The sequence below is a fragment of the Thermobia domestica genome, chromosome 4 (assembly GCF_964235325.1).
Source record: "Thermobia domestica chromosome 4, izTheDome1.hap1.1, whole genome shotgun sequence".
NCBI lineage: Eukaryota > Metazoa > Arthropoda > Insecta > Zygentoma > Lepismatidae > Thermobia > Thermobia domestica.
Genome location: NC_137457.1, coordinates 307030529 through 307044797, shown reverse-complemented (window position 1 = coordinate 307044797; position 14269 = coordinate 307030529). Strand labels below are relative to the sequence as shown.

The following is a 14269-nucleotide window of genomic DNA, read 5'->3' as shown; positions in this document are numbered from 1 at the left end:
TGATAACAAGATTTAAAAAAAAAAAAAAGCGTAAAAGGGGGCATTTTTAATGAACTATTTAAGAAAATAGAAAAAATCACGTTATTTGAATGTACAAGTAAGGAAAAATGAATGAATTTGTTACACTTACCTGTTTGACGCCGTCCCGCATGATGTGCTGTGACACTGTTTCCGCAAGTATCCGCTCCGTGGCGCTCTGTCGTGGAACGCCGTCCAGGGCGGACACTTCTTTGAGCTGCGGCGGAGATGGAGGGGGAGGAAGCTCCTCTTCGGCTGGATATCGCGATTTCTGAAATAAATAAAGAAAGAAAATTTATTTTTTTTAAAGCTACAGTCACACTGTCAACACACAGTAATAAAGACACAATCTATGTATAATTTGCTTATTTATAGAATAGGATCTCACATATTCCCTGTTTCGTCGTGCATCCAGGAGTAAAAGTGAAGGGGAACGCGGGAAGACGCCGTCCCTCCACCTCCAGAAAATATGTACGGCGTTTCCTCAGCTCTTAAAAATTTACAATGGGGAAAGATAGGCAAGGGAGACGGCGTGACGTCATGCCGCTAGCTACCGTCCCCTCTATCATTTCAGCTCCACTTTTACTCTTGAGTACATCATTTCACTAGGATATCACTAGTCAGCAGTACAGAATCTCATTACAAATATAGTAAAAAGCCTCTTAAAGTATAAATGATTTATCTGGACATATAAACGCAGAACAGTCATAATTGCTTTAAGCCATCGTACCGTGATGTGTTTATTGCGAATCTAGTGGAAGAAAGAATATAAATTCAGTCGTTGAATCATCATGGATTTTGGGATATAATATTTAGTATGTCCTGTCTACATTTACCTTTCCCATTCAGAAAACCAACAATTATACCTGTAATATTTCATCAAATTATGGAGGGACCGCGGTGACTCAGTGGTAGAGCGTTCACCTCTGGTGCTTGCGGTCCCGGGTTCAAACCCTGCTCCCGCCAAGTGAATTTTGTGGTGCACAAACATCGTTTTCTCGGGGTTCTCCCGTTTCCTCCCACTTTCTTCATTCCAGCATTTCATGCTCTCTCATCATCACCGTCTCATTTAGCCTAATTGGCATAACCGTAGGACGTACAAATCAAAGATTTAATTACAATTTTCAAATTATGGATACTAAAATTACATGACCATAACTGCTTAATTCAAGTCGAATAACGATACTTATTTGAAGATATTGCATATCTAAACTGCAGTTTTATTTTGCTCCGAGTCGTTAGCGCCAATACACTGTGGGGGCTCAGATTCTAACTAAACAGTAAGCTACTGTTAATGGATGAACGAGTGAAATAACAACAATAAATAATAATATAATTATTACTATTTAAAAAAAAACCACTTGGCGTAACGGCCTGATTTGTGGGCCTGAGCCGCTTCACGCCATCTGTTAGCGACAGGTGGAACGACGAACGTGTGGATCATTGTGCAAGGTTGCCCTAGTGTATCGGGAGTTTTCTAGACCTAGTAGCTGTCACGTGTTTTTATTCACGTGACTTCCCAGTTTTGTCTCAATGACGCTGGATGGACGCCCAAAAATTGGAGAAGCACTGGCCGGGTATCGAAGCCGGTACCACGCGGACATGAATCCAGTGTTCTAATCACTAGGCTACAGTTTCCCTCCTAAAATTATTACTAGCAAACAAAAAATACGGCTCACAAAAGATAATACAAAACAAAAATGGAGACAAATGGGCCATTACACCCTGCAAATATACACTGTGCCCAGCGCAGGATTTAGGGGAGGTGCAAAGGTGCACGTGCACCCCCTTCGTTGTAAATATACACTACCTAAAGTGAGAAGCTAGCAGTGAGTTTTGCAAAATCAATAGTTTAAGTCAATTTTCTGAAGGTTGAAGGAAAAGAATTCATCGAGAGCAGACATTTAGCACTTCCAAAGGAATTCCTCATTCACATCACAGATGCCCAAAGGGTTTTAAAAAACTCAAATTTAATTCAAATGTACTGGTAGTTATTGGTGCACCCCCTCAGAGAATCCTGGATTCGGCCCTGACTGTGCCTCTAGAAAGCAGTGGTAACTTTGGAAAGCAACTTGGTAAATTTGAAAATCCGCTTCGAATCCATGCTGAAAATCTGAAGGAATCGGACTATACCGTACATGAAATTAGCTCGTTTAAGTTTAACGTTCCATGATTATGCCCATTACGCTATGGAAGACTATGATTAAGGCAAGTGATGATGGAAGGATTAGCGGATGAGAATGTGGGAGGAAACGAGAGTACGCCGAGAAAACCCACGGACACGATGTAATCCACCACAACTTAATTGGTAGCGGCCGAACAGGGACACCATGCACCAGAGACAAGCGCTCTACCACTGAGCCACCATGGCCTCCCTAATGTAGGTAGTCGGCCAATCTGTACACGTAGTCTTTAAAGTAGATTGGTAGTTTTTTTAAAGGAATGACAAGACTTATAACGTGAAAACACGATTTGCAATTAAGTGTGTTCTTCAAAGCAGAATTAACGATTTCGGACAACATAGAACAAAAGGAGGTAATTAAAACATGAACATCACAGAAACATGACAACTAGCAACACATGCAGTATAAAGCCTAAGGAAGATAGCCAAGTTCTTGACAGGTGTTTCAAAGTTTGAAATCAATTTCTCTTCGCTAATCCACAGTCACGAAACAGAAAGAAAGAGAGATAGAGAGAGACAGAGAGAGAGAGAGAGAGAGAAAGTTACACACTGTCAGAAGCAATGTTGTAACTTTTAGGGTGTGGACCGTGCAAGTATAATAATTTGCAATTCTTGTAGAGGGCACGGTATGGTCTCTTGACCGTACACTGCAAAAAATGAGGTGTTGAAACAACACAAAATGACTACCACTTTAGTGTGTTATTTGTGTGTTAATTCAGCACAAAGACATCGCCTTCCAAGCATATCAAAAATAACTAGTTACTACCTGAGAGAATTTGCATTGGTATTTATCGTTTAATTTGAGCAAAGCTTTGCGAAATATCTTTGGCACTTCTGCCAAGTAACGAATAATGTTATATGTTTTCAGTAATCGGTCACAATAATATTGTTGTAAACATGTGAATCGTCTGACAACAATAATACAGGCAACAGTTTTGCCATCTTATGTTCATATATGCTAAGACACAAGAATAACAGATAAAGAAAACAGAAGCACAGCTATCTGTGTAACTGTTGTCAGATGATTCACAAGTTTATAACAATATTATTGTGACCGTTTACTAAAAACATAGAACACTATTCGTTACTTGGCAGAAGTGCCAAAGATATTTCGCAAAGCTTTGCTCATATTAAACGGTAAATACCAATGCAAATTCTCTCGGGTAGTGACTAGTTATTTTTGATATGTTCGGAAGGCGATGTCTTTGTGCTGAATTGACACACAAGTAACACGCTCATTTTGCGCTATTTCAACACATCATTTTTTCCTGTGTACGCATTATAAATAGTATCTTCCAGAAATCTTATAACAATATATTTTATTTTTTAACAAAAAAAGGTTATTAAGCTACGTTTTCTATCTACAATTCGTGTCCGTGAGTTTCCTCGGGGTACTCTCGTTTCCTCTCACATACTCATTCCATCATCAGTCACTTGCTTTAATCCTCGTTTCCCTTAGCCTAATCGTGGGGCAACAATTCACCGTAGCGCCCCCTGACCAACCAAACCAAAACGCTCCCTCAAATATTTGCCGAATTTTGCGCCCTCCCAATATAGCGCCCGGCGCACAAGCCCCGTTCCCCCTAGTTACGTCACTGCCAATACTCACATCAACTCAAAATAAACTAAACTGTATAATAAGTTGTCTTGTGCATAGTTCAAACATAAAGTCACATTCAATAGTAAGTAACGAGACATTCTTTTGGACATTGAAATAAATTAAGATCAGTTTTAACGTTTTAACAAGTGGATTAGTTTCTTTTCCATGCTACAAACTAACATTAATTTTACGTTAGTTTTGTCCACGAGACCAAAGAAAAAATGCACTTTTAAATTCGAGGTCAGACGAAAGTGAAAGTGCATTTTTAAATTCGAGACGAGACGAAAGAAAAGTGCATTTTTAAATTCGAGACGAGACGAAAGTAAAAGTGCATTTTTAAATTCGAGACGAGACGAAAGAAAAGTGCATTTTTAAATTCGAGACGAGACGAAAGTAAAAGTGCATTTTTAAATTCGAGACGAGACGAAAGAAAAGTGCATTTTTAAATTCGAGACGAGACGAAAGTAAAAGTGCATTTTTAAATTCGAGACGAGACGAAAGTAAAAGTGCATTTTTAAATTCGAGACGAGACGACGAAATTTCACGAATCTCGTGAACAATATTAGTTCACCCAAAAGTCTTACATCTCAAAATGCTTTACTGTTTTAATGTTACATGATTCAAAGCAGGGATAAAACTGGATCTGAAAAGGTGCCTATATTTGCCCATTATACTTTTAGGAACTGGGGGGACGTCGTACATAATTTTTTCGAGGTTGGGGGACGTTGTCCCCCTGCGTTCCCCCGAACTTTTACCCCTTGATTCAAATTATAAAAACTATAAATAGATAAAATGATTCTACGAACACAACGAAGGGTACATTTACCAACGTTTACAGGGGCACGGTGGCTCAGTGGTAAAGTGCTGAAATTTAGCGTGTGGGGTCGTTGATTCGATCCTCAGCTAAGCAAGTTCGTGGTAAACAACATCGTAGTTGTGGGTTTTCTTAGGGTACTCCCGTTTCCTCTCACTTTATCATTCCACCAATTCTTCCCGGGAGACCCGGGTTCGATTCCCGGCGGGAGCTCATGTGGTTCGGATTCCACGTTAATCAGTAGGTCCACGTCTCACATAGTCTCGCTGCTGAAAAGGACGCTAAACTGAAATTCAACTCAACTCCATCAATTCTTCCATCATTATTCACTTGCCTTAATCATCGTCTTCCCTTAGGGTCTAAAGGGTATAATTGTGGTACGTTAAACTGAAATATTTCGTTACATTTTCACGAAATATGCTTTAAATATAGTTATATCATACCCTTCGTAGACCCCTCGTGACGTGGAAGAATTTCGATAACTTCTAGATGAAATTTTAAAAAATCAGAGCCTAAATGTTGTACATAAATTTACAAAATGAGACGAGAAATTATTTCGAGACGAGACAAAACGAAGAAATCTTATTTTTCGTCTCTTCTCGTGGACAACTATTTTTTTTACCGTTTTTACAATAATTGTTATAATGGTTTATTACTTTCATTTGTTTCGTGCATAATTTCAAAGTAAAACAATGAATATTCTTAGATACAGTTATGTATACTTAAATCGTAAAGCACTTTCATGAGAATTTTATTGGAGTACGATCTTCTGAAAGATAGAAAAAAAAAAAAGATATTCTCGTTCTGTTAAGTGTGGCAACGCTGTTCACACCGAGCCAATCTACCAATCATAAGTTGCATAACTACCACTACTACTTCCGTCAAACAACAACAACAAAAAGAAGAAGAAGAAAAGAAAGAAGAAACTCGTTTTTTTTATACTATAGCAACACCTGTTTGAAACTTCTCATAAATGGTTTTCCAAAATTTTCTTTGGCATTACTCATATAACATGAGTGTGACATGCTCCTTAACACAAGACAGTGCACCTGCTTCTCTGCGTACGAGATTTATACACGGTGCGTTTGTTACGGTCTTTGGATCTTTTAAGAATGAGGTGTGTGTGTGTCTCTCTTTTCTTTTTAACTTATGAATAATAGAAAAAAATATATGTGCATAAATTTATAATCAAACTGTGTGAGGTCGTTGTCTGACCAGATTGTGGTTGGAACAGTGCTAATACTTTTAAGAAATCTTGAGATGTGACGTGTGGTTCTACTGTGTTTTAGCACCAGACTGCAGTAGCTTAGTGGTAAAAAGTTTACCTCTGGTGCAAGGAGTCCTTGGTTCGATACCAGACCAGTCAGTCTGTGGATAATAATAACATATTGTCTGTGGTTTTCCCCGGGTTTTTCATCACACTTTCGTCCTTCCAACATTTTTTCATTATAACTATCAGATTTTTTTGCCATAAAATAGGTATGTTCATAGTTTGGTTAATCAAAGCTACCCCTCCCCTCCCCAAATGCTTAGGCGCAATCGCCCCCTTCAAATTTACCATTCTCTTCGACCGCCCAAAGAAAGTTAATAGAGTCATTTCAGATTTCGCTTAGGAGACGGCAAGACCTTCCAATCAGAGATGGCGGGGATCAATGAAAACCACCCACCACTCACCGTGACTCATCTAACACACCACCCACCAAAACTCATCAACTCTGACCCATGATTAAGCCCTCCTCTCCACTAACTAAAGAGTTTACACTTGTAATAAAACAAGGCTGTGATATTATCACTAATCGGAATTTGAATTTCTACGGTCAATCGGTCCAAACACCACTCTGTTACAATACCGGTGGATCTTAACCTTTACGATGTAAAATGGTAAAGTGATTGTGATGGGCCATATTACGATTAATCTCAATTTAATTATCATACATAATTATATCCTTGTTGAATTACAGATACTTTTCAGTGGAAAATAGGATGAAATTTGAAAGTCTCAAATCATGGTAAAGTAGGCCAACGTAAAGAAAGAAACGAAAACGTAAAATTCGACTGTCTCGAAAGCCAAGTATTATGTCCTACTGTATTACAATTACAAATATCAATATCCAAAATTGCCTGAAGTTATTTGTTCACTTACATATAATCATCTCAGCTCTCAGCTTTAGAAACAAATGGAAAAGGAAGAAAAAATCAGGCCTTGAAAGTAAAACGTTCAATAATTCAACAGTATTCAGAAGATGCTGACTAAATGCAGTGAGCAGAGTGGGCTGGTGGGTCAGAGTGCGTCACAGTAGGTGGTGGGTCGCAGTGAGTCACGTCCTGTTGACCCACGACCACTGACCTACTTACAAATTTTGACCCACAACACACTCCATCTCTGCTTCCAATAGAGTAAAGTTTTACGTTTTCACTGGTATATTATTGTCAAATTGATCAATATGTATGTAAATTTTAAATTAAGGCGGAAGAGGGGAGAGTTTTCCACCTGGAACTCCAAAAGACGCCAGTAGTAGAGAACACAAGGGTTAACTAAATTTTATTCAACTTCGAAACTTTTTCCATTCTTAAAATATTATTACGAGGTGAATAACATCGTTTAAAGATTGCCCACAACACGTAGCACCAAAAAATTCACCCTGCTAACACTTGCATTGGACGGAAACAGTCAAGAAACAATATCAAGCGTTGACCTGACATCGGACTGGTACGGACAAAATTAACTATCGAGTCCTACTCAAGAAAGGACCGCAAAAGATTGAGTCATTGGATATAATTTTGCCAAATAACGAACAAACAAAAAGAATAGTCACAATATGTCATGGAGGTCGGTCCATACTTACCAGTCTCACTTCTGTAGAGTTTATGGTGTACAAATGTTGGTGTATTTTAATTGTTCGTTCATATGGCATCAGGAAATAAGCTTGAAAGAAGACATTGAACTGATAGTCATCACCGTTGTGCACATGCATGTACCAAATTTCACAATATTAAATCCCCACGTTAAGCGGGTTTGCATATCCAGGCTCCTAACTATGAAAACATTTACGCTCAGCCCAACCTCAATCATTTCACGAATTCAACCTGTTTTACGTATGTTATTAGGACATAATATCGATTGTGATTTATTCTAAAAACACTTTTATACATTGCAAGAGCTGTAACGTCCAAATATTTACTGAGAACTCATAGTCGTATCGGAATAAACAAAAGCGAGTATGGAACAGTAAACTGATTTCACAAGAGGCAAAAGAAGATGTGCAAAGGCATACAAAACGGTCGAGTGGTTTGGGTCGATACACTATCAATCACATGTTTGTGTGTTCAAACCCGGTAGTAAGTTGTTTCTTTTTTTAAGTGTCTTCCTATTTTCATCCGGAGGATGAAAATATTTCTTTGAGTAACTCATTGAAAACTTCTTTTGTTTCAAATTCGATTAGAACGGAACATTATATGAATTGCGAATCTTAAATTCATAGCTAAAAAAATGAAGTATACTCACTACTCTATTACCCTCTGATTTGTAACGAAAAACTATTTATAAACAGTGGTGACTTCAGAAAATTATCCTCGGGGGGAATTTCAATATGCGGGTGGACGGCAAACATTGGTAGTCCACATTGAGCACGATAGAATATATAGTCCTGAAGGCGGAAATTTCTTAGCTCGAGAGGGGTCTCAAATTCTCCCTCAGATCACGTCATCATTGCTTAAAAGCTTTACGTAACAAATATAATATTACACTTGTTTCTCGTTCTACATTTAGAATTGGTAAAATCATAACTTATAGAGGATTATAATAAAAGCATAAAAATTACAATACCAATCATGTATAAATTATCCTGTAAGTTACCAACTTTGGGTCCGATTAAAACTCAAATATTTGTTTTCGGATTGCACTTAGAAGTAAGTTCTCTCTAAATAATCCTGATTGAAAACCCATGTTTAACACTAATTAATCAATATTTAAACGAATATTTTTTTTATTTTACTATTTTTACTATTCAATAGTATATACACTACATTTCCAAAATCAAAATCTCGAAAATGTATATTGTACGAGTGCAGACTCGCAAATAAATGATTATTTATCATATATATTGGTCTCTATTCGAAATTCTATTTAATCGAATCCGACAGGAACACAGACAGAAATATCGAGAACAGGTGAGAAAAAGAGAAAAAAAAACGTTATACTCGGCGGGGACTCGAAGTAAGTTCGAATGGTGCTTTACAAGCCGAACGCCTTAGACCACTCGGCTATGGTAACAACTAGTGATTGTAGCAAAGGCTTCGAGTAGTAGTAGTTCTTATTACAGAATAACGTTTTCTATTGCCTAAAATTTAAACCTAATTTACTTTGATATAATATAAATATTAATTTGTTTCATGAACACGTTTTCGTTACTTTGATGAATGATGTATGTTGTTGATATAAATTCTATTACACGTTCTTTCGTAAATATTATAGAAAGTATCAGGGTTATTTATGATCTTTTATGGAAATTGACTGGCGCATGCGCAGTACACAGACAGTTCAATTGGAAGGCGAGGAAGGAAACGCTAACACACTGTTAGAATATTTCCCTCGCAAGCAGCAGTTCCCAACCGAGGGACGGCGGGACGCACTTCGTTCGCCTGGGGTGGCGTGAAGGGTTTACGAAGTCCCTTCGTTGTCTTATATTTCTTGAATGATTATACACAATATCCAGTCACATCTTCTACACATTTGGAAGTGATAAATCATAGTATAAATAAACCGTCCTCCACACACAGTGATTGTTGCTTTTCCAAGATTATAAACTGAAACACTTTTTATTTCAATAGAATATAAAAGTTTCAATGGGAGGGGTTACAACCCCCTGGGTCTTCGATATGTCACCGCCTAAACTGTAACTTTCAAGTTAGAATCGAAAAATGGAGACATGTGACCTACTTGTAAATCTTTGTACTTTCATTTTCCTTTTTTCTTCTCAATTGAGCTTGAAAAATGTAAAAATGGGAGGTCAAGAACTTCAAATATTACGTATATTTTAGCGTATTACGGAATTATATTTAATAGAATCCGGCAGGATCACAAACAGAAACGTCAAGAAGAGGTAAAACCAAATTATTCTGTGGTGGGATTCGAACTACTCTTGAATGGTGCCTCAGAATCTCTAGCCGAATGCCTTACTCCACTCGGCTAACGTGACAAGTTGAAAATATAGTAAGGGTGTTTCATGTTCAATCTTTTGTTACAGTATGAAATTTATTTTGTATTCTCTGAAGTTTAAGCCTATTTTGGCCTGATGTAATAGTCTGTTGAAATTGTTTTATGTTTACGGTATTCTTTACTTTGACGAATGATGTTAATATAGGTTCTATTACGTATTCGTTCATAAATATTACAGCAATTGTCAGTATTATTTATGATCTTTCATGAAAATTGACTGGTGCATGCGCAGTAGAAACAGAAAGATGCACTTTACCGACATTTGTCATACACGCCAGAACGCAAATATCTAACAGGTTTTCAAAATGCCTCTTTCTAAAGGTTGTGGAGAACTGTCCGTTGCTCTGAGAGGAGAAATCATAGGCCGAGCAAAAATGGGACAAACTGTGCCTCAGATTGCTAGAGATTTGTGATGTGACAAGAAAACGGTCAAGAAATGGGTTCAGCGACATGAAGAAGGTGGTGAATGGTTCAGGTCTCGGTCAAGAAGTGGAAGGCCAAAAGTGACACCTGCAGCTCAAGATCAAGCTTTAGTTACAGAAGTAATCAACAGACCTCTATGCCACACGTCAATCCTCTTGGACAAAGCCAGAGAATATAATTGTTCTCACGAAACAATAAGAAGAAGATTATTGGGGGCTGGTCTACACTGTTCAAGACCCGCTAGGAAGACTCTCCTGACTGAAACTCACAAGGCCAGACGAATGAAATGGGCACAGAATAACATAGCCCAACCTCAGTCATATTGGGACTGTCATTTGGACCGACGAGAAGGTTTTCAAGTCTAACCAACAAGGCAGAGTTATATTGTATAGACCGCGCGGAACCAGGTATGCTGAACAAAATATTATCAGAACTTCTTGTTCAGGACGAATATCAGCACACTTTTGGGGATACATGACGGCTGCTGGTCCTGGAGATTTGGTTGCGGTGCCTGAGAGAATGAACAGCAGTGTTTACATTAATATCCTCGAAAATACGTGTTTACCGTCCTTAGAAAGAAACTTCCTCGAACAGGAAGAATATATATTTATGCATGACAACAGTGCTGTTTACACTTCCCGGCAAACACGAGAGTGGCTAAGTGAACATCCAGAGTTAATTTGTATTGAGTGGCCCCCTCTATCCTCAGATTTGAACCCAATTGAACATCTGTGGGCCTACATGGTGCAAGAATGGGAAGAGAGACGTGAAGACAGAGACCAAACGTTTCTTCAAAATCATGTTATGGAACTGTGGCAACATTTTCGTGACACACCGTCGTATTGCTCGAGACTTGTATCTAGTATCCCCTCCAGACTTCAAGAAGTTACTGACTCTGGAGGTGACTACACGAAGTACTAGTGTGTTATTTTTTGTGTAAACTATTTAAGTTTCATTTATTTATTATATTTTTTTAAGAGCAATACTTTCGTTCTTCATTCTTTTCCTTTGCTTGTTTACTTATTAGTTCGTTAAAACGTAAAGGAAGAGTAGTATATCTTCAAAAAGCATTTGTGAATTTACTTTGAACGTTTCTAAGAATACATTTACTGTTTTTTCTTACTCTATATCATGAACAATATTACTTTCATTTCAGTTAATTAATAACTTTATTTCACATCTCGGATAAAAGTATTATAGTCTTTTTAACGATATTTTTCCTTTTGATTGTGTAATTTCTAGTTTCATTGAATTATCTCAATTCGAATGAATAAATCATATTGTGTTTATTGTCCCTTCCTTAGCTAAGTTCGAATTCGAGAACAATGTGGTGTAATATACGTTCTTTATTCTTCATATTGTGCAGTAATGACAATATTAATTATTTTCATGAGTCCAGTTGATTAGTGAGAACTTGGACAAACATTAACCTGGTAATTCTTTACGCAATGACAAGCGTAAAATACATTTTAGCTTTTCTTTATACTTCACAGCGACGAAACATTCTAACAGTGTGTTAGCGTTTCCTTCCTCGCCTTCCAATTAAACTGTCTGTGTACTGCGCATGCGCCAGTCAATTTCCATGAAAGATCATAAATAACACTGATACTTTCTATAATATTTACGAAAGAACGTGTAATAGAATCTATATCAACAACATACATCATTCATCAAAGTAACGAAAACGTGTTCATGAAACAAATTAATATATATATTATATCAAAGTAAATTAGGTTTAAATTTTAGGCAATAGAAAACGTTATTCTGTAATAAAAACTACTACTCGAAACCTTTACTTTAATTACTAGTTGTTACCATAGCCGAGTGGTCTAAGGCGTTCGGCTTATAAAGCACTGTTCGCACTAAGTTCGAGTCTCCGCCGGGTACATCACCTTTTTCTCTCTTTTTTTCACCTGTTCTCAATGTTTCTGTCTGTGTTCTTGTCGGATTCGATTAAATAGAATTTCGAATAGAGACCAATACATATGATAAATAATCATTTATTTCCGAATCTGCACTCGTACAATATAGCCTACATTTTCGAGATTTTGATTTTGGAAATGAAGTGTATATAATATTGAATAGTAAAAATAGTAAAATAAAAAAAAAAGTATTTGTATAAATATTGATTAATTAATTAGAGTTATACATGGCTTTCCAATCAGGATTATATAGAGAGGACTTACTTCTAAGTGCAATCCGAAAACAAATATTTGAGTTTTAATTTGATTCAAAGTTGGTAACTTACAGGATAATTTATACATGATTGGTATTGTAATTTTTATGCTTTTATTATAATCCTCTGTAAGTTATGATTTTACCAATTCTAAATGTAAAACGAGAAACAAGTGTAATATTATATTTGCTACGAAAAGCTTTTAAGCAATGATACTTTCAGGACGTGATTTGACGGAGAATTTGAGACCCTTTTCGAGCTAAGAAATTTCCGCCTTCAGGACCATATATTCTATCGTGCTCAATGTGGAATGCCAATGTTTGCCCTCCACCCGCATATTGAAATTCCCCCCGAGGATAATTTTCTGAAGTCACCACTGTTTATAAATAGTTTTTCGTTACAAATCAGAGGGTAATAGAGTAGTGAGTATACTTCATTTTTTTACCTATGGATTTAAGATTCGCAATTCATATAATGTTCCGTTCTAATCGAATTTGAAACAAAAGAAGTTTTCAATGAGTTACTCAAAGAAATATTTTCAGCCTCCGGATGAAAATAGGAAGACACTTAAAAAAAGAAACAACTTACTACCGGGTTTAAACACACAAACATGTGATTGATAGTGTATCGACCCAAACCACTCGACCGTTTTGTATGCCTTTGCACATCTTCTTTTGCCTCTTGTGAAATCAGTTTACTGTTCCATACTCGCTTTTGTTTATTCCGATACGACTATGAGTTCTCAGTAAATATTTGGACGTTACAGCTCTTGCAATGTATAAAAGTGTTTTTAGAATAAATCACAATCGATATTATGTCCTAATAACATACGTAAAACAGGTTGAATTCGTGAAATGATTGAGGTTGGGCTGAGCGTAAATGTTTTCATAGTTAGGAGCCTGGATATGCAAACCCGCTTAACGTGGGGATTTAATTTTGTGAAATTTGGTACCATATGTGCAATATATGCATTTGCACAGTGCGACAAAATCTGTCATAAGTATAGTTTAAAATAAACATTTCTTGTTGAAAACAGACTTCACGATGATGGTATATAAATTTACTAAGCTGACCTTATACCTGAATACTACATTCATAAATCACGTTTAGGTCGCATTAGTTTAAGGTCACATGGACAGTGCTAAAAGAAAATGGCCAAACAAATCCCAGCATGAATTGCTTGATTGTTGTCAAATGCAAGAACTCAGTTCTCGAACAGTAGCGAACACCTGTTCCATTTAGTAAGTTATCAAAAATTTTGATATGAAAACTAGTCTTGTCTTTGTCACAAACAAGTTCCTTACCATTAAAGGTGGAAACCAGTTTTTTTTTGAAAAAAGAAAACTTTTTAACAGATATAGAAGGAAAATCAAGAAATAAAGATAAAAGAGCTAGTTGTACTGAGAATTGCGAATTGAGATTGAAGCTGGATATTAAATTCTATAAAAAGGATTTCCATCTTTCCTCTGCAGGTGTGTTTGCTTTATCTTTCACTAACACAATAGATTATTATTTAAAGAAAGAAAGAAAAAAAAAACAGACACAACGACATTGTATCTGTAATGTTTAGGTCTTTGTGAGTGGGAGTGTTCTGTTCCTTCCCTTCGTTATTCACGATGGGGTACCATACTCAAAATTATGTCTTTTAAGATTTGTTCTTCCAGGAAAAAGGGGGACACCAAATGATGTCATTGCATGCGGTGACAAATTGCCTAGGGTCGGCCCTGGCTGTGTGAGGTGCTAGGTAGCCAGAGCCGAAACTACTGTTTACCTAAGAACACCAACACAAAATAAAAAAAAATAAATGAAGGAGAGTGGCTGGGAATATTCAAATTAAC

General features: G+C 36.9%; 1 protein-coding gene across 1 annotated transcript in view; it reads right to left on the bottom strand.

Annotated features, from left to right (window-relative positions):
- LOC145684280 (disks large 1 tumor suppressor protein-like) overlaps positions 1 to 14269 on the bottom strand; it is a gene marked incomplete in the record, with an annotated part of 1496324 nt that overhangs the window by 669927 nt on the left and 812128 nt on the right. The window contains 1 exon segment of the mRNA XM_081756423.1: positions 131 to 289. Within this exon segment, the coding sequence (XP_081612549.1) occupies positions 131 to 289 (159 nt within the window).